The sequence below is a fragment of the Acipenser ruthenus genome, chromosome 29 (assembly GCF_902713425.1).
Source record: "Acipenser ruthenus chromosome 29, fAciRut3.2 maternal haplotype, whole genome shotgun sequence".
NCBI lineage: Eukaryota > Metazoa > Chordata > Actinopteri > Acipenseriformes > Acipenseridae > Acipenser > Acipenser ruthenus.
The window spans coordinates 10,102,499-10,122,985 of NC_081217.1; the positions used below are offsets into that span (position 1 = coordinate 10,102,499).

General features: G+C 40.5%; 1 protein-coding gene across 1 annotated transcript in view; it reads left to right on the plus strand.

Moving 5' to 3' along the window:
- LOC117427501 (cadherin-22-like) overlaps nucleotides 1-20,487 on the plus strand; it is a 197,322-nt gene that overhangs the window by 84,428 nt on the left and 92,407 nt on the right. Inside the window, exons 2-3 of the mRNA XM_034045717.3 lie at nucleotides 1,467-3,272; nucleotides 10,387-10,681. Of these exons, the coding sequence (XP_033901608.2) occupies nucleotides 3,045-3,272; nucleotides 10,387-10,681 (523 nt within the window). The 5' untranslated portion in view covers nucleotides 1,467-3,044. The remainder of the gene's footprint in view (nucleotides 1-1,466; nucleotides 3,273-10,386; nucleotides 10,682-20,487) is intronic.

A 20,487-nucleotide genomic window follows, 5' to 3' on the forward strand; every position in this document is an offset into this window, starting at 1 on the left:
AGCTGTCTGGAAAAAAAAGACCTGGTCAACACAGAAAGGAAAAAAATACATACAAACAGTAAACATACATAAAATAAACCCACGCCAGTGTCAACATTAAATTAGAGCTGAAACATGGAATCACGAGGACCTACTTGCACAGGCATGAGAAAAGAATGTGTTGCGTGATAATCAAATCAATATAGGATACATGCATGGATATATTAGTGACACATATGTAAGTAAAGTATATCCTTATTAACTTTCATGAAACTTGGATAATTGGTTCTCAAGATATGCTGTTGTGCCAGTATTGGTAGTTAGTCTCACTGCAAAAACCAGTGGGATTTTGTGGGGTAGCATGAAGAGCAAATGCCAGTCTATCAGCATTGGTAATAATTAGATAGTAAATGCATTAAAATGTACATTTGAAAAGCAGGCAATTCTGTTCTAATTCAGAAAACATGGCATATGAGTGGGTTGAAATGCATCTCTATAATTATTGGAGGACGGTTATTTAGATCTGTACACTTTACATAGAAAGAAAAGTAACAGTGAGCGTTTATTTATTTATATTCAACATGTATCTGATTATTTTCATTTCAAAGCCCTCTGTCTGGTGTATACTCCTGAGACTCGGCTGGTCGAATGTAATAAATATTGACAGCAGAGGGGAGGTTATTCAATTTGCAGTGATTGCGGGGTAGATGTGACACGAGGCAGGGCGCAGAAACCTCCTTCCAATAGCTACTGTCAACTTGAAACACACAGAAACACACTCCCAAAGAGAAACACACTCCCAAAGAGAAACTCACTCCCAAAGAGAAATGCACTCACAAAGAGAAACACACTCCCAAAGAGAAACTCACTCCCAAAGAGAAACACACTCCCAAAGAGAAACACACTCCCAAAGAGAAACACACTCCCAAAGAGAAACTCACTCCCAAAGAGAAACACACTCCCAAAGAGAAACTCACTCCCAAAGAGAAACACACTCCCAAAGAGAAACACAGTCACAAAGAGGAACACACAAAGAGAAACACACTCTCAGACACGCACTGACACATAGGCACACACACAGAAACAATACTGTTTATAATATAGTATATACCATCCAAAACACAATAGTAAGTACAGTCTATACCTATAGCATACTACAGTAAGTATAATAGAAATGTATAGTGTGAGCAGTACCATAGTGTTTTTTCTTATACAAACACACACACAGGTACTGTCCGTATGTTTCATGAACACTGAAGTAAACACCCAAAAATAATAATACAAAAATAGTGAATACATACATACATACATACATACATACATACATACATACATACATACATACATGAATGAAGGCATGTTAACCTATAAAGCCTTAATGGGTAACGAGAGGGTTACATCTAATAAAACTCCCAATTTACTTTGTTCAATAACCCCCCGATGAGGGGGTAATAAATGATAATACAGTATTTTCCCTCTTTTTTTAGGTAAAGTGGTGTCTTGAGAAGGTGCAGTGAATTCTGTAGTTTGCTCTGCCCAAGAGGTCAATCCGAACAAGGCGACACAGAACTGACGACAGCAAACGAAGAGCGCCTGGACCATCAACGTCCTGTTAGGAGGAACTGTGGGAGCAATCCAAACAAGTAACCAGAGACATTTCCATTTCAGAACACTGTGAGGCGGGACAGCAGAAAGAAAGTGAATCACAGTTCCAGAGTTGGTACAGGACGCTCGAGCAAAGATAACAACAATGGTGGCAACTGAAGACTCAAATTGACAGCTGAAATTGATGTAGAGATAATCGTGTGCTGGCACTAGGGAGTGAAGGTTGTCAATGTGTTTAGAAGACATAAGCCTAGACTGTTGTAACTTCTAGTGTCCACACTGACTGAATTCACTGAGCAGTGATTGCACTATAGAAGCAAAGGCAGAACCAGCCGATCTCTTCTTCTGTTTGTGACGCATCATCACTAGGATGACTCCTCTAATGGTGGTGTACCCATTTTCACTGATACCCCGTGTGAGCAAAGAGCAGGTCTGCTAGTGCTCACAAACTATAAAGCACCTTCTCTTTCTCAAAAGGAGTGTATTCTTCAGATGCAAGCCCTTCTGGCTTTCGACTATAAAATACAAAATCCTTACTTGGTCCACACTATGTGAAATAACTGCAAATTGTTGAGTCTGCTGAGAAGAATATTCAGACCATATTCAGACATTTCACTTCTAAGGTGTCTTCTTTTCTATTCCTAACCTGGGTCATATCATGGGTGGAATTCAGTGAACCCACTTTTTTTTAAATTGCATCCGTGGTTTATTTGTTTTCCTGGAATAGCATTAGAAGCTACTCAACCAACAGAACTGGCTTTGTTCCACCTGCCTGGAAATCACAATACACCTACATAGGGGCTCCTTATGGTTTAGATCACACGATAGTCCCGGAGTGGATTTTGGTTTCTATTCCTTCACGCAGATTATAGATCTTCATTTTGGACCTGAACAGATGCGTAATATTTGTCCATCTCAATAACTATTGTACTTATGAATTCAAGATGCAAAATACTACTGGATACAAGATCCTCAAGGACTGTGAAAGACCTCCCTTCATTGTTTGTGTATTCCACACATGCTTCAGTCCGAACATCACCTTTTCTATGGATATTTTTAACACTAATTTCCACTAATTATTGGTGATTACAAGTGATTACCAGTGATTAAATGTGATTAACGATAATTAATGGTAATTAACGGATAATTGACACTGAAGGAAATATAAATGATTTACTCCCCCCTAACATGGTAGATACAAACAGAACACCACAAAACCTTGAGCACAGATGAAGGCAATAGCAAAAACATTTGTCTTGACTTTCTTATAATCTTTACCTCGGTGAAAGAAAGGGTCTTTTAAATTCTTCTCAGTAAAAAAAAAAAAAAAAAAACTTTCCCAGAAAAAAAGACTGTGTTGTAGATCTGGTTTTAGCTTGACTAGGTCCAGGAAGTTAAATTGACCACTTTCTCTCTCATTAAGTGCTGGACTCAATGTAGGTTTGGGAAGAGGTTTAGTGATGGCTCTACCTGGGAGGTTGGGGACTGAAGCCCTGCTGCTGCTGCTACTGGCGCTCCAACTGCACTTCGGCCTAGTCGTCTCTATGGTAACAAAGACCAATTTGGCTCAGGACAGGCCAGAGGAAGGCGAGTCGATGTCTCACGAACGCGTGAAGCGAGGCTGGGTGTGGAACCAGTTCTTCGTTGTGGAGGAATACACAGGGACGGAACCTCTCTACGTAGGAAAGGTATCAAACTGTTTATTAACCTTACATCAGTAGCACATTCCAACTACAGTGAATCAGAGTCATCACCATTAAAGAGTTGTCTAAATTCTAGTACCCTGTTGTAACAAGGGGGGTTTGTTACACACGTGGGTCATCACTGAACAATACTGAGGCAGACACAGAGCAATGGGTGTTGACCCGTCACACAGGCGCGCAGATTTATTAACACAAGTGCTGACACTAGGGTACCAGCAATGGTAGCCCTAATGTCACATTTAATAAAGAAAACAAAACAAAACAAAACAAAGCTAAAAATAAAAGTTTGCCACACAAGGCCAGCGCTAGTTCCACTAAAGGAAACGTCCTGCTTCAGGAACCTGCTACTCTGTGGAAACCTGCTCAATAAGTTGCTTAGCAACACGTCTCCTGTTGCGCCTCCCACCTGTATATAGATGTCATCCCATGCATAGAACACGCAAATACACTTTTTTGTTTAAAGGTCGCTCATGAATACAATCTTCGTTCTTGTGGTTTATAGTAAGTTAATAAGTCGTAGGGTTTATCTTATTATAACAGTACTCAACTTTGTCACCCTTTCACCCAAACTTCATGAGATGACTTCTCTTATAGCAATAAGGGACACCCTTCACACGACGTATTCATAATAACTGTATTTGTTTTGTGATTATCACTCAGGTAACTATTGAGGCACTACTTTGTAACTCATTTGTAACTACTGTCATGGATAGCAGTAGGTTTTAATACTTATCTACTCAGTTCAAGTACAGTAGGCCACACTATCTGATTGCTGCAAGGCGGGAGTGATTTGATGTTAGTGTAACATGCAGAGGCTGGATGTGAACCGGCGAACCCCAAGCAAGCTATTGCCTTGTTTCACATGTCAGCATTTGTAATTACACAGCACTGCTCATTACGAAAGCAGCAGAACGTAATCTGCATATCCCAAATGAAAGCAAAACCAAGAGGTCTTCAGCACCAGTAAAAGGTGGGCAGCGCTAATGTTGCTACGCTAAAAAGAGGCAGGACATGGGTTTTGTAATCACTCTTTGATTGACCCCAGTCCCTTACACTATAATACTCAGGGTTACTGCACAGTCTGTAGGTAACCTTTTATATCCAATCAGTCTTTTTTATTATTTAAAGGAAAGAGATGGGTAAGGAAAATTAATGACTAGAATGTGTTTAATGAAAGTGTAGTCTGTTTTATGTCTGTTTTATGGTAGGAGAGTGCTAAACTTTTTTCGTATTTCATTAGGTGATTAATGGACGGGACAGCCTTGGCATCTTTGCTGAGTTTGTGCAAAAATAAAGGGAGCAGGCTAAATTGCAGACACTGACAAAAAAGGCATGGCAGACATATTTTATTCTATATAGTCCTAATTAAAGTCTGTGATTGTGTATGGAAATGTGTTTGTCCTCCGTACACTATTAATAGTCTTGGCATGTGCACTGGCACTGCGGAGTGCAATAACTCATGATAATTGTATTAATAAAATCATCTCCAGTTCATGCCATCCTATTTAAACATCAGCTAAACTCCCCACGTACTTCCATAATTAATCACTTAAAAGATGCAGATTTCCCTTCACTGGCCACAGTGCTACATCTTCTATCCCTGCTAATATCTCCTATTGAAGAACTTCTCCACCCTCAATAAAACATCCTGAAGGAATTAGAGGCGTGCTCTTTGAGGAATGATCACTCCAGAACGGTTTAGACAGCATGCTGTCTTGACTGTCTACAGTGGACCTACCCATATACACTGACTGGACAAAGATCCACTAACCCTACAGTATACATGTGGCGGGATGCACCTGCCCAGCGGTGTGTTTTGTGTTTTGTGTTGGGTTTGTATAGTGTAGGGTGATTTAAAATGCATGTTGGTATGTGGGCACAGGGAAGTCAGAATTAGTTCACATGCAGACTGTGCTTAGCAACTGAGTCCCGGCACAGCTGTATTTAAGAAGTCACAGATCTTGCACTAGGCGTTGGTGTGTTCAGTGGCGGAACGAGAGTTGGGAGGTAAAGAGAAAGAATAAATAATAATAAACAATTGCTACGTGTGCTGGTTCAGTGTGCTGGTTCTAAACCAGCGCCATACTTGTTTTATTTAGTGTTTGTTCTGTGTCTGTTGTATTTGTCTGTTTTGGCCATCGTGCCTTTTGTTTTGTTTTGTGTTTAAACCATTTATTTGTTTATTTGTTTATTTATAATTAAAATTTGCATCAGCGCTTCATACCTCAGTGCTGTGTGTGTGCCACCTTCCTGGTCTGACGTCAGCCGCAAGCCAATTTGCCACATTACAATAGTATTTTCTCAAATGGACACTGATTGTCTGGGAATTAATCTGTTTACAGTCCACTTTGAATCTGGGGATGTGCTTCATTCTGTTGAGAACTGCAGTCTCAAGGCAGGTTTGTGTGGGATGGCTGCTGCAGTGTCTATAGAGAGAGCCAGTTCATTCTGTTGAGAGCTGCAGTCTCAAGGCAGGTTTGTGTGGAATGGCTGCTGCAGTGTCTATAGAAAGAGCCAGTTCATTCTGTTGAGAGCTGCAGTCTCAAGGCAGGTTTGTGTGCAGTGGATGCTGCAGTGTTTCTTTAACCACTGGACCACACAGCCTCCTCCAAAAGCTGCTTTTAGGAATGTAGTATGACTTGGGGCGTGGATTTTAGCACCACATTTTTCCCACTCTGGCCCCTTGTTCAGTAAATATATTGGAATACAGGAATTGATAACTGTCTTCAAAAAAATGGAAAGGATTTTAATAAAAAAAAATCAGTCCCTCAGGTCCAGTGATACCACACATATTATCAGTTTACTACCAATGCAGGATGCATGTGGGGGACAACTGTTCTTTATTTTACCCCAAGATATATTTCTGCAATGGTCACTACCATAATGTTGAGCACAATATATGATACAGTGTATAAGCTTTGTGACAGTTGTTTGCAACTATTCAGCATTGCGGCAGGATAGCATTGTGGGCTCAGGTGCTATCAACAGAGAAGGAGACTCAGACACAGGGAAAACCTGGTTGAAGTGCTAATGCACATTTTTAATTAACAAAACAATAATCAAAAACAGAAATCAAAAGGCACAAGGGCCAAAGTAAAAGGTTTAAAAAAAACACAAAACAACAGATACTGTTATCTCTACACATACAAATCCCCAACACCACAGTGCAAACTCACCCAAACACCCTCCTTTCTCCTTCCTTATATGCCATGTGCCTACCTCAGACTCCAGCCACATGCTCACATGTATTTTGGCAGGGAGGAATTTAACTCCCTCCCTGCCAACCCAATATTCCCCACCCAAATGATTTACAGCATCAATGAAGGGAGCCGCCGGCTAGTGTCTGTGCAACCAGCTCATCTCTCAATGCAGGGGCTGTTTCACAAGGGGCAGGATAGTGGGTGTCTGTACAACCAGCTCATCTCTCAATGCAGGGGCTGTTTCACAAGGGGCAGGATAGTGGGTGTCTGTACAACCAGCTCATCCCTCAATACAGGGGCTGTTTCACAAGGGGCAGGATAAAATTCTAGGTTGTGCAAAACTTTTGGCCATAGCTGTAGATTAGAAACTTTCTTTTTCTGCGTTCCTATGTTTCATAAAACTATAAAATAATTTCCCACTGTGGTCAGCCTCATGCTATTGTGATTGACCTTGTTCTACTTACTGGACCATTGCATGTAGCTGAACTGCTGCATTGCCATTTATTTAAAATGCTTTAGTTTTATCAGGGAGTATCATTATACTAGGTTCCTGAATGCAGTGTAACAGGTAGTGCATCAATAAGGCAAACGTTTGCTGTCTTTATTTTTTAAGTGATACAAAATACGTATACACTTTTTCAATGGGAACTACATGTTAACAACCAGGATAACAACCAGGATGAGGAACTACAAGAAAAATTAGAAGTACTGGCAACTCTTGCTGGGCATTTCAAAACAGTTCAAAGCATCATCCCAGGTGACATGAAAAAAAAAAAAATCAATAAAACTCAAAATCCGAGCAGCAGCACTCAGAACTACTCACTATGAAACAGTAAGGGTTCAAATGTCCTACAATGTTTGATTTTATAATAGATTGAGCCCTGTCAGTTCCTCCAGCGTGACTGCAGTTTGGAGAGTAATGGATGTGAAGTCTGCTGCAGTCGCTCTGCTCACAGCCTGCTGTTAAGAACAGACAGTGTCTGGAGGTTGTGTCAGAGTGAAGGGCTGCAAGTGCGCTCAACTGAATGGGGAGCTCCAGCGTACCTCTGGGCTGCATCTACAGGTCAGCCTCCAGACCTGGGATCTTGCATGCATTGGAACAATAGACACAGACCCATCCTTTGATAATAAACTAAACCAAGCTCTATAATAATCCAGGGTTATGATAATCCCATTGCACTGCATTACAGGTATGGTCTGCTTTCCCATATAATAGACACTTGTATTGTGCTTGGAATATGAATGCGGAGTGGCAGGGGACGGGAGGGTTACACACCACTCAGACCCTGTGCTCCTTGTTATATTTTAATGCGTAATCCTACTAACGAGTGCAGCGTTATACTCATTAACAGTGGGGTAAAATGTAGTTTCCCACTTGGACAGATTTCTCATTAGAAGTAGCTTGCCTCATCCCTCTGGGCTGGCTTTGATTCTCTATTTCCTTGGAATGTATCACATTTTAATGTGTACTGTATGGTGTGTAAATGTCTGAACTGCTTCGGGTTACAACCCTGTGTACAGCACACATCCCTTGTGTGTGCATCCCTTCCATTAAACAATTACAACAGTAAATGTGCATGTACTTTAGCAGTTTTCCAATGATTATTCTATTCATTTACCATTTGCCAAAAGTATTAGTATTACATTAGTATTCTGTGTCCCCACCCTTTGCTTCCTTTACAGCTTGCAGTCTTTTTTGTATTTTGAAACCGGTTCCTGGCATCTTTCCGGAGATATTTTTGCCCACTCTACAACACATACAGCTTTGAGTTCTGCAATCGACTTTAGTTTCCTTTTTGCAACAACAGCCTTCAAGTCAATCCACAACATCTCGATGGGATTCAAGTCTGGGGACTGAGATAGCGAATCCATAACTGTAATCTTGCTTTTTTTCAGAAATTCCTTTGCAGACTTTGCAGAATGCTTAGTCATTATCATGCTGGAATACAAACTTAATCACAAATTTCCAATTTATGTTTCAGCACTTGATGATTATGTATGTATTCTATAATTATCATCAGGTGTTGATTTTCAATCATGATAATTGTCAATTATTAGCAATATATGGGTTTCATATGAAATGTGTTGATTGCCCAAATACTTTTGAAATTTGTTTTTGCATGTTATTTTTCATTGTATGCATGTTATGTAATAATTTGTTGTTTTATTATAAAGCTGAATCGCTACTTTAATTTAGATCTTTCAATAGAACAATTAGAAATTATAGCAATCACTTTCTTTGTGTTTTTTCTCATTCTTTTAAACTGCCCAAATACTTTTGTCTGCGATTCTTTATTGTGTACCGCATATATACTACATACCCATTGTGACAGGATGATTGGGTGGTGACGTCACGGCAGAAGCAGGAACTAAATAAACTGACACCAAATACTGCAGATCAAAGTAAATGAAAGATGCGGCGGCGCCCTTTTTATTAAGCAAAAATGAAATAAAAGGTTTTAACAAAAAGACTCACAGAGCGAAAATAAAAGGTTTAAATAAAACAAATCATGAACACAAAATAATATAACGCAACACAGGTCAGGCTGGGCAGATTGCCTTCACTGTTCCTATGTCTTTTTAGTTTCGCTTTCACTCTCTCTGCTCGCTCTCTCCTCTCTAACACCCACCCCGAGTGCAGTGAGCTGCATGCTTTTATGCAGATGACCATCTCCCGATTAGCAACAAATTAAATCACCTAATTAATTCGGGGGATGGCCACCTTCTGCACGAGTTTATTAATTATTCCTGGCAGACGACGAGTACCAATCTCGCCTCTGCAAGAACACGTTTTAAAATAAACAAAACCGCCCGGCTACGCCATCATCTATAAATAAACAAAACAATAACAAAACTGTGACAGTCTGGCTCGCAGTGGTGAGGTTGATGACGTTACGGACCAGGAAGTAACTCAAACCAAAACAGTGGCTGGGCGGGTGAAGCTGAACGCAATTGCGTTCAGCGTATTTAATAAACAAACAAAACAAAAGATTTAAACAAAACAACAAAACACAAAACAAAAGGGCACAAGGGCCAAACAAATAAACAAACAAACAAGTAAGTGTCGTGCTGGAGAATCCAGCACGTTTTAGCAATTGTTTTTTTTCAAATGTGACTCGCTCTCTCCGCTCCCCGTACTCTCCTCTGTACACCCAACCACCTCGAGTGCAGAGAGCTGCAGGTTTATATACTCTGGCCGAGGGATTAACTAGTTGGTAATTATCTTATTATCCCTCGGCCAGAGTCTGCACGCGTTTGGTAAGGATGCATGACTGTCAGCTAGTTAAATAATCAGTAGCTGATCAGCCATGCATCCTCACGGGGTTTTTAAATATAATAATAAAAGACGTGACGCTTTTACCCGCGCCGCAAACAAAAATACAAATAATAATAAATAGGGACGGGACACTCCGCCACAAAAACATACGTCGCTTCGCCGACAAATATAAAACACAATGACACGGCGGTACGCCATCACAAATACAATAAATAAATCATAACAAACAAATACAAAATAATACAGGGGTGGAGGGGGAAACCCTGTTTTAAAAATAATCAAAATACAGTTACACAGCAGGGCTCTCTACCGCCCTGCTACACCCATATATAGGACAGAGGTTCTTCTTAAAGTTGTATCATTTTCCAAAAATGATGCTACCTTTGCCAAACATTCAGGTATGTGAATAGAACACAAAAACAGCCCAATACTCATTCACCCACTGTACCCTGAGAATCAGCTATGGAAAAAATATACCCCTGAATAGGTTTGTAGAAAGTCATCCAGAACTGAAGCAGCCAAATATCATACCGTTGTGTCTACACAGTAAAACCAACAGCAGCAGCCAGTTGCAAAGAGGAGCTGTCAATACGCTTCAACCTCTCCTGTTTTCAATCCACAGATTCACTCGGATTCTGACGAGGGGGATGGCTCAATCAAATACACAATCTCAGGGGAAGGCGCTGGCACCATTTTCATCATCGATGAGATTACGGGGGATATTCATGCCACCGAGCGATTGGACCGTGAAGAGAAGACCTTCTACACACTGCGCGCCCAGGCCAGGGACCGGCTCACTGACCGCCCGCTCGAACCCGAGTCTGAGTTCATCATCAAGGTCCAGGACATCAATGACAGTGAGCCCAAATTCCTGGAGGGGCCTTACATTGGGAGTGTCCCGGAGCTGTCACCCATCGGTAAGATGAGTGGATTGGGAAGGAGGGAAGCAGTGTGGTCTTGACTGGGTGGGAGGAAAGCAGTCTGATGTTGTCTAGTGGTTAGAGCTGAAGGGCAAGAAGAGAGGGAAGAGGGTGGACTTGTCCAAAGTTTAGAGCTGAGGGACTGGGAGGGTGGGAAGCAGTGTGGCCTTGTCTAGCTTTTAGAACTGAGGTACTGAGCAGAAAGGTGTGCTGGGAAATTGGGAAAGAAGCAAAGAAGCAACGTTGTCCTAGTGGTTAGAGCTGAGGGACCTTTTTTTAACAACCTTCCCAAAACCCAACTGTATAAATGGGTAATTGTATGTAAAAAATAATGTGATATCTTGTAACACTTGTAAGTCGCCCTGGATAAGGGCGTCTGCTAAGAAATAAATAATAATAATAATAATAATATGTGGGGTCCAAACTTAGTGGAATTCACAGTCATTACAAATATATGGCTTTTCCATATGGGTTAAACAAAGAAACGTTTTAGTTTCAAAGGCACATGTCTGGCCTTGTGCTGAAGGCGGGGGACCTGTTGAATTCAGTAATCCGAATGAATTCCTGCCGTCTCAGCACACTGCCGCCCTCGTCTCTGAAAACAAGCATCTATTTAATAAAACAAAGAGGCTGAGCAACACTCATTAACTTGCCTAGCCTGTGCTCAGATGAAGCATTAACAGAGTCTGCTTTTCATGTTTTATACATCGAACAGCACACCGGCCCTAATGAGATAAAGAGAGAGCTTTGTAGTGGCTTTCAGTTTGTTTCCCATTTGTAGTTACTCTGCTGTAGAACAGTAGAGTGACTGCTTGTAGATAAAGCAGGTAGGAAGGTAAGGAGGCAGGGAGGCAGGGAGAGTGGCAGACAGACAGACAGATTTCACAAGATAGATAGATAGATAGATAGATAGATAGATAGATAGATAGATAGATAGATAGATAGATAGATAGATAGATACTTTTTTATTTTTAAAAAATACACTTTATTTTAAAAACAGAACCACATTCATGTTACTATTACCAAAAATCAGATATAAAATGCAATTAAATTATCTTGTCAACCTAAAATGTAAAGAAAGCACATTAAAATCACAAAAACAAAGACAATTCGAGTGTTTCCTCCTCAATTATTCAATCAATTATTCACTCTCTCCAGCGGGGTTTTTGGGACAAGACAGGAGTTTTTGCAGGGCCTGTAAACAAAAGGCAGCAGTGTGACTGTTTATATGGATGAGGCCCTGCCCACCATCTTCCAGGGGCAGGTACAGCACACTCTACCTCAGCCAGAAGAAATCCAGGATCACTTTGTGGAGCTGCTGTAACAGATCAGTGTGTGCCAGAGCATTGTTGCTATTAGGTTATTTACAATTAAAACCTTTTAGATCTTTTTCGTTTTTAACGAGAACTACAATGTCATCAGCATAGGCTGACACTTTAATAGGGCTCCCATTGCAATAGGGTGAGCCCTGTTAAAATAGATAGATAAATACTCTTGCATAGTATTAAGTTTGACTCATTTCTATTACATTGTACTAGCATTATTATTATTTAGCAGATACTTTTATCCACAGCAACTTACATAGACTAGGGAGTGAACTATGCATTACAACTGTTGCTGCAGTGTTCATTACAATTGGACCTTGGCTGTTACATCTCATTCGAAGGACGAAGCATAAGGAGGTTAAGTGACTTGCTCTTAGGTCACATACAGGGATTGAACCTGGAACCTTCTGATAACAAGCCCCTTTTTTTAATCACTGGACCACCAAGCCTCCTTAGTAATATTATCACTGATATATTATCACTTTGCTTTTTTTTCTTTCTTTAATTCAAGATAAACACATTTTTCAAGTACAACTTTTTTTGTTCCTGGTATCTAAGCAGGTACTGCAGGCAGATAGGTGAGCAGGGAGGCAGACAGACAGAGAGATAGATAGACAGGCAAACACACAGACATGCTAAATTGACAGACAGGTAGGTCTGACAAGCAGACCGACGGGTTAGATAAGTAGACACATTCATAGGGATTGCAGTTGAGAAAATAATTTCATAAACCTTTTGAAAGAAAGACATTTTTATTTGAAAACATATCTGGTACTGCACTAGGTGAAAGAAATGTCTGTTTGCAAGCCATGCTTTCATATATTGTAGCACTTCCTTGATCACATGAAGGGTGAAATTGACCCTAAAATAATTCAGATTTATGAAATTATTTTGCTAGCCACAAACTTTCCTCTCTTGAGTGATAACGGATCACGCTGGCACCAAAGAATGGCCTTTTCTCATTCTTGAATTTCTTATGTTCTTATGTTATAGTCTAAGAAAGAAAGAAAGAAAGAAAGAAAGAAAGAAAGAAAGAAAGAAAATAAATGGATGACACTGACACTGCTAGTGATGGCTGGGTAGATTGCTTGATTAAAACATGGCGATTAGAGAGCCATTAAAATGAATCTCCATTTATTAGCTCTGCTGCTGCCTGCAGTGAGTGTAATAGAGCCCACACTGCTCTCTCCAGATGTGAGTCAGACACTGAACAGAAATGAGATCCAGTTTCCTGTTGTGTCTGACTGTGACAGGGCTGTAGCTGTGAGTCAGACACTGTACAGAATTGAGATCCAGAATCCCGTTGTGTCTGACTGTGACAGGGCTGTAGCTGTGAGTCAGACGCTATACAGAAATGAGATCCAGATTCCTGTTGTGTTTGACTGTGACAGGGCTGTAGCTGTGAGTCAGACGCTGTACAGAAATGAGATCCAGATTCCCGTTGTGTTTGACTGTGACAGGGCTGTAGCTGTGAGTCAGACACTGTACAGAATTGAGATCCAGATTCCCGTTGTGTTTGACTGTGACAGGGCTGTAGCTGTGAGTCAGACACTGTACAGAAATGAGATCCAGATTCCTGTTGTGTTTGACTGTGACAGGGCTGTAGCTGTGAGTCAGACGCTGTACAGAAATGAGATCCAGATTCCCGTTGTGTTTGACTGTGACAGGGCTGTAGCTGTGAGTCAGACACTGTACAGAAATGAGATCCAGATTCCCGTTGTGTTTGACTGTGACAGGGCTGTAGCTGTGAGTCAGACACTGTACAGAAATGAGATCCAGATTCCTGTTGTGTTTGACTGTGACAGGGCTGTAGCTGTGAGTCAGACACTGTACAGAAATGAGATCCAGATTCCTGTTGTGTTTGACTGTGACAGGGCTGTAGCTATGAGTCAGACACTGTACAGAAATGAGATCCAGATTCCCATTGTGTTTGACTGTGTCAGGGCTGTAACTGTGAGTCAGACACTGTACAGAAATGAGATCCAGATTCCCATTGTGTTTGACTGTGACAGGGCTGTAACTGTGAGTCAGACACTGTACAGAAATGAGATCCAGATTCCCATTGTGTTTGACTGTGTCAGGGCTGTAACTGTGAGTCAGACACTGTACAGAAATGAGATCCAGATTCCCGTTGTGTTTGACTGTGATAGAGCTGTAGCTGTGTGTGTCTGGAGGCATATTCTGTGCTTATAGGAACAAAATTAGAGCAGATGTCCCCACAAAGAGGGTACCTACTGAAAAGCTTGTTACACTTTATATTCTTATACGTTCCAACTCGTTAGCTGCTATTCCTGTGGCATTCCATCTGAATTCAATAGGAATTTATGGCCAAATATCTTCAGGACTACAAAAATCATTACAAAATAGCAACAACATATTTGTAATTCAGATGTTACTCCAAAGAATGGGAAATTCATAGGAATGCACAATATTGTTTTAAAGTGTTTGCTGAAAGTACAGTGCAGAGAAATATTTTGACAACATTTGTAACAGATTCTGTCCCCTGCAGGTGAGATGAGGTTAAAAGTTCAATAACCACAAATGCAGATGAGCCTGGCTCTTTTGCATAACGGTTAAAATGCTTGTTTGCGGTGCATGGGGTCGACTTGAACCAATAACCACACGATTCAAAGACAAGCATCTTACCATTCAACTAAAGAGCAAGCTTATGTGCGGGTGTCTCAGGCTGATGTAAGAACTATTAACTCACCAACTTCCAGGAGTGGATCCGTTACAGCAGTGCAGTCGCTTCCTACAACACAGTGGCTTAGTACAGTGGCTCTCAAAGGTATTCACCCCCTTTGGACTTTACCACATTTTATTGTGTTACAACATGGAATCAAAATGGATTTAATTAGGAGTTTAATAAAATCTACACATTGTTCTAAATTAATTACAAATACAAAACAGAAAATAATTGATTGCATAAGTATTCATTCCTTTGAGTCAATATTTGGTAGAGGCACCTTTGGCAGCAATTACAGCCATGAGTCTATTTGGATAAGTCTCTACCAGCTTTGCACATCTGGACACTGCAATCTTTGTCCATTCTTCTTTGCAAAATTGTTCAAGCTCTGTCAAGTTGGATGGGGACCTTTGGTGAACAGCAATTTTCAACTCTTTCCACATATGCTCAATTGGATTGAGGTCCAGGCTTTGACTGGACCACTCCTTGACATTTTTGTTTTTAAGCCACTCCAGTGTGGCTTTGGCTGTAAGTTTGGGGTCATTGTCATGCTGGAAGATGAATCTTCTCCCAAGTCCCAGGTCTCTTGCAGACTTCAGCATGTTTTCCTCCAGGATTTCTCTGTACTTTGCTGCATCCATTTTGCCCTCTATCTTCACGAGCTTTCCAGGCCCTGACGCAGAGAAGCATCCCCATAGCATGATGCTGCCGCCACCATGCTTCACAGTAGGGATGGTGTTCTCAGCATGATGTGCGTTGTTAGGCTTGCTCCAAACAAAGCGCTTAGCGTTGAGGCCAAAAAGCTCTATTTTGGTCTCATCAGACCATAGAATCTTCTACTTGATCTCAAAGTCTCCCACATGCCTTCTGGCAAACTCTAGCCGAGATTTGATGTGAGTTTTTTTTCAACAATGGCTTTCTTTTTGCCACTCTCCCATATAGGCCAGTTTTGTGAAGCACCCGGGCTATTGTTGCCAGCTCAGCCATGGAAGACTGTAACTCCTTTAGAGTTGCCATAGGCCTCTTGGTAGCCTCACTGACTAGTGCCCTTCTCGTCCGGATACTCCATTTTTGAGGACGGCCTGTTCTAGACAGATTCACAGTTGTGCCATATTCTCTCCATTTCTTAATAATGGACTTTACTGTGCTCTGGTGGATATTCAATGTCTTGGAAATGTTCTTATATCCTACCCCTGATTGGTGCTTTTGAAAAACCTTATTCTGGATTTGCTTTGAATGTTCCTTCATCTTCATGATGTAGTTTTTGTTAGGAAATGTACTAACCAACTGTGGGACCTCCCAGAGACAGGTGTATTTAACCTGAAATTATGTGAAAAACCTTAATTTCACACAGGTGGACTCCATTCAACTAATTATGTGACTTCTAAAGACAATTGGTTATAGCTTATTTAGGTGTGTCATAGCAAAGGGGCTGAATACTTATGCAATCAATTATTCTCTGTTTTATATTTGTTATTCATTTTGAACAATTTGTAGATTTTATTTTTCACTTTGACATTATGGACTTTTTTTGTGTTGATCAGTGGCAAAAACTCCTAATTAAATCCATTTTGATTCCATGCTGTAACACAATAAAATGTGGAAAAGTCCAAGAAGGGTGAATACTTTTGAGAGCTACTGTATTGCCATTGTAGATCATTTAGCTAGGTATGTGGTTCCAAGGTGAAGATATAGTGCTTGGATCTTGCCTTTTCAAAATGTCGAGCAGACGAGAGGAATGTGTGAATGAGATTCGGCAGTGGTTTGAGGAAACTTCTTGCTCAGCGTGCGCTCGGAAGCTAGCAGTTTTTTTTCTTGATCTTGACAGCTTGAGCTCTGCCGGAGTTGTTAGACATACAGTGAAATTAATAATTGATGCATTTTGCTTCCTGTCCCTCTGACTTGAAGGCAGTTCCAGGGTGAGTTTAAATATTTCAAGTTTTCTTGTTAGCTGCTTGTACAGGTTTGGAAATGAAGGGGCTTTAATTAAGGGCTTGTTCATTTGTACTTGCATCTTCTTTCTGTACATCAGATGAAGCCGAAGCGAACGCTGAGAACACAGATAGGATTATGATGTTGGCAGTAACAGAACTGCCCGTCCTGTTATAATCCCAGTGTATTATTACCAGCAATTTCTCCCCAGAGCGCTACATACTGTAATCCCCCACCCATGACTTTATATGCAAAATAGTTAATCAGCTACAGCAAACTTGACAAAAATGCAAATATCAGGCATCAAGTTTTTACATTATTTCGACAATGAAATTAGTGTAGCACGACAGAGCTTCTGCATGTTTCGGTACAGATGGATGGAATCAAGGAGACTTTGAATAGGTAGATTCAGTTGCTGAATTTGGGTAGTTTTTTCAGGAGCTCTTAAATATATAGGTTCCGTAATAAGTCGGTATTGAAGCAAAAACCTTCAATGGTGCTGCAATCAAATCTCAATCAGCATGAGCAGCTGATCTCAAAGCCAGGATGTCATTTAGAATCTAATTTCAAATGCCATCTCACTGCTGCTCTTTAGGATTTAGGATTTAGGATTTCACCCCAAAATTAGAGGCTTTGAGTTGAGCCTGCCTGGTGACTGCAGGGTCTTGTATGTTGCTTGACCAGCAGGGGTCACTGTAGAGATGAAGTACCCCCAGTTTATTTTCCTGCCTGACTTGTGAGAGCACAAACACCATGCAGCACACCCTGTGGACTCTCCAGCCAAGATTGGCAGTCACTCTGTAATCTGCATGGTAGTGCGTTACCAAGTGTGCCACTGGGGACTAAAATCTCAATTGTAATTTATAATATAAACAGCATGTATTTATTTACATATTTTAAGTGTGAGGTCAAATCAAAACGGACCACCAGCAGTTAATATGTAACCAAAAGTTATTTTACTACCAACACACTACAATATGTAAGAGATGGAAGTGAGGTTTTTATTACAGTGGCTGAGAAATGCAAAGAGGTAGCAAATCTACACAGAGACGTAGCTGCAACCAGGGGACTAGAAAGCTTCTGCCAGAAGTTACATTTTATTTTAAGAAGGGGTCTCATTTCATAATGTAATGGAAGCACCTATCCATCCATATGTCACACATCATGCGGTGGCACAGTTTCACATGCACAGTACATATATGTAATGGTGATGATACCGACAGCACTCATTTTGTATTTATAGCCTGTGGAGGGGGGTTATGTTACTGATACATATTTTAAGCAATATAACGTCTGTCACTTATCATAGGTGCTATAAAACGAATAAAGTGTAGTTTAGGAAACATCTTACAGTCCAGCAGCTGATCACAGTGGGTAAAGATACAAATCAAGTTCACATGACAAACCCATTTAGAAAGCTCCCAGGCAGAACTCCTGCACAAGCAGTCTGCTTAGACATCTCTGCCAGTAATAGAACAAGCCTGCCCTGGGATGCAGCTGGAAGCTGGTCAGCAGACTGTGGAAGGAAATACATGAATCATCATACAAATGGGCTTTATGATGGGGGGTGGGGGGGGGGTGGACTGTAGTTCAGCTGTCTGCAATGATGCTTGTCAGGGGAGTAGTTCAGCCACAGACATGCTGAGCTGTGTGGAAGTCTGCTTTACTCACTGACAACACGTCCACAAATACCTTTATTCAATTGATCCTCCTGGGTGTTTGCCTTGGGATTTTGCTTACTTGACTGTTTTCTGCAACAGATCGTAGAGAAAGCATAAAAATAAAATAAAATATCTAAATCAATGACTTGTTTTTTAATGATGTTTATTTTACCCGTTTTTATCCCCGATTGAGAATAATGCCTCATGCCTGCCCCCTGGAGGACAAGGTGAGTCCTGCAAGGTCTGCTTTGAGCTACTGGGTGCCTGGTCTGTAGGGGCTGCTGTTGACAAACCCTTATTATTATTATTATTATTATTATTATTATTATTAGTAGTAGTAGTAGTAGTAGTAGTATTTATTTATTTGGCAGACACCTTTATCCAAGCTTTACAATAGGGGTAGATCAAATAGTTGGAGAGATCAACAAGTAACCACTGAAAATATATACATTAATACATAATGTACTTTGTCAATGTCTGGTGCTGGACTGGTGAACATACTGTTTGGTAACACTTTGATTTTTGTGCACTGTATTTTAAAAAGACTTGGGATTGTATTGACATTATAAAATGTCATTTTTATGTTAATGGTTTACTACCTGTTTCTGAAGTCGACTGTCTCTTTACTGTTTGACTCGTTGACCAGTCGACTGTCTCTTTACTGTTTGACTCGTTGACCAGTCGACTGTCTCTTTACTGTTTGACTCATTGACAAGTCGACTGTCGCTTTACTGTTTGACTCATTGACAAGTTGACTGTCGCTTTACTGTTTGACTCATTGACAAGTTGACTGTCGCTTTACTGTTCGACTCGTTGACCAGTCGACTGTAGCTTTACTGTTCTACTCATTGACCAGTCGACTGTCGCTTTACTGTTCGACTCGTTGACCAGTCGACTGTAGCTTTACTGTTCGACTCATTGACCAGTCGACTGTCGCTTTACTGTTCAACTCGTTGACCAGTTGAATGTAGCTTTACTGTTCGACTCGTTGACCAGTCGACTGTCGCTTTACTGTTTGACTCGTTGACCAGTTGACTATTGGAATAGTGCTGCTTCTACTTTCTAATAATGTAAATAGGTAAAGAAAGATACCAGGAAAATGGGGAGCAGTGATACTGTTACTCATACTAATAACAGGGAAGAAAATTGATTTTAAAGCCATTTCCTGAACTTGAATTCTGTTTCCACATCATTAATCCACAGACACACAGCACCTCTGTTATGTTTAGCCACTGCTATACAGCTTGAAATTACAGGGTTGGGTTGCTTCAGTTACACATTGCAGTTTCAGCAATGGCAGTCTTTTTGTTTCTAACAGCACGCTGTCCTTATTTACACAGTCAGAGACATGAAGAGCAGGAGGAGGGCTGAGACTTAAGTGCTTTTAAATCTGGGTTGTTATTTTGAGAATCAGAGTCCCATCACACCCATCATTGATAATCACAGGCCTTAAACTCCGTCCTGACAGTTTACATCAGATAGCAAGGATGTCTTCTAATAATAATTTTAACTCTTGTGTTTTTCTCTTTCTTCAAAATAAAACAGTGATTTGCTGTTTGGAGTAAGACTTTGAAAATCAGCCCCAATATCAATTTGTTGTTTTGAGCTACATGTTTTCTTTGATCTTAGTTACACAAATTGAGGCAGATCTCTGTCTGGGCATGGTGCAAGGGAGTTGACTCCAAATAGGGATTCCAACTTTATAATTGTAAATGGGTACTCTAACTGTATTTACCTATAGGTTTACTTTTTTTTTTTTAATAAGGATGCCACTATCCTTATAAAAAAAGCAAAAAAGCAAGCATTTCATTTTTGCATGCAGTTATCATAGTTTAAGTTACAGAGAATGTTTTTCACTTTATTTTTTTTAATGTAATTACTATTTTATGGTGTTTGCAATCATTCTCAGGGGTCCTGTTGTTCCAATATTGAATTATTTCCATGTTTCTCTAAATCTGCTTTTAACTTCCTTTATAAAAGTGTACCTTTGCAGTTTTCCCATGGTTACAATATGCCATTAAAAAAAAAATTACCATACCTCTCTGGGCTTTACGATGCTTTCCTATGCTTTACTGTTTTTTCACTATGAATTATTACACTTATCTATGCTTTTAATATGGAATCTTTTTTAAGGGCTGGTTTTGAGATTGTCTGGAGAACCCTAAGTGCTGGGACTAACAGCCTTCCTCAGTCCATTCA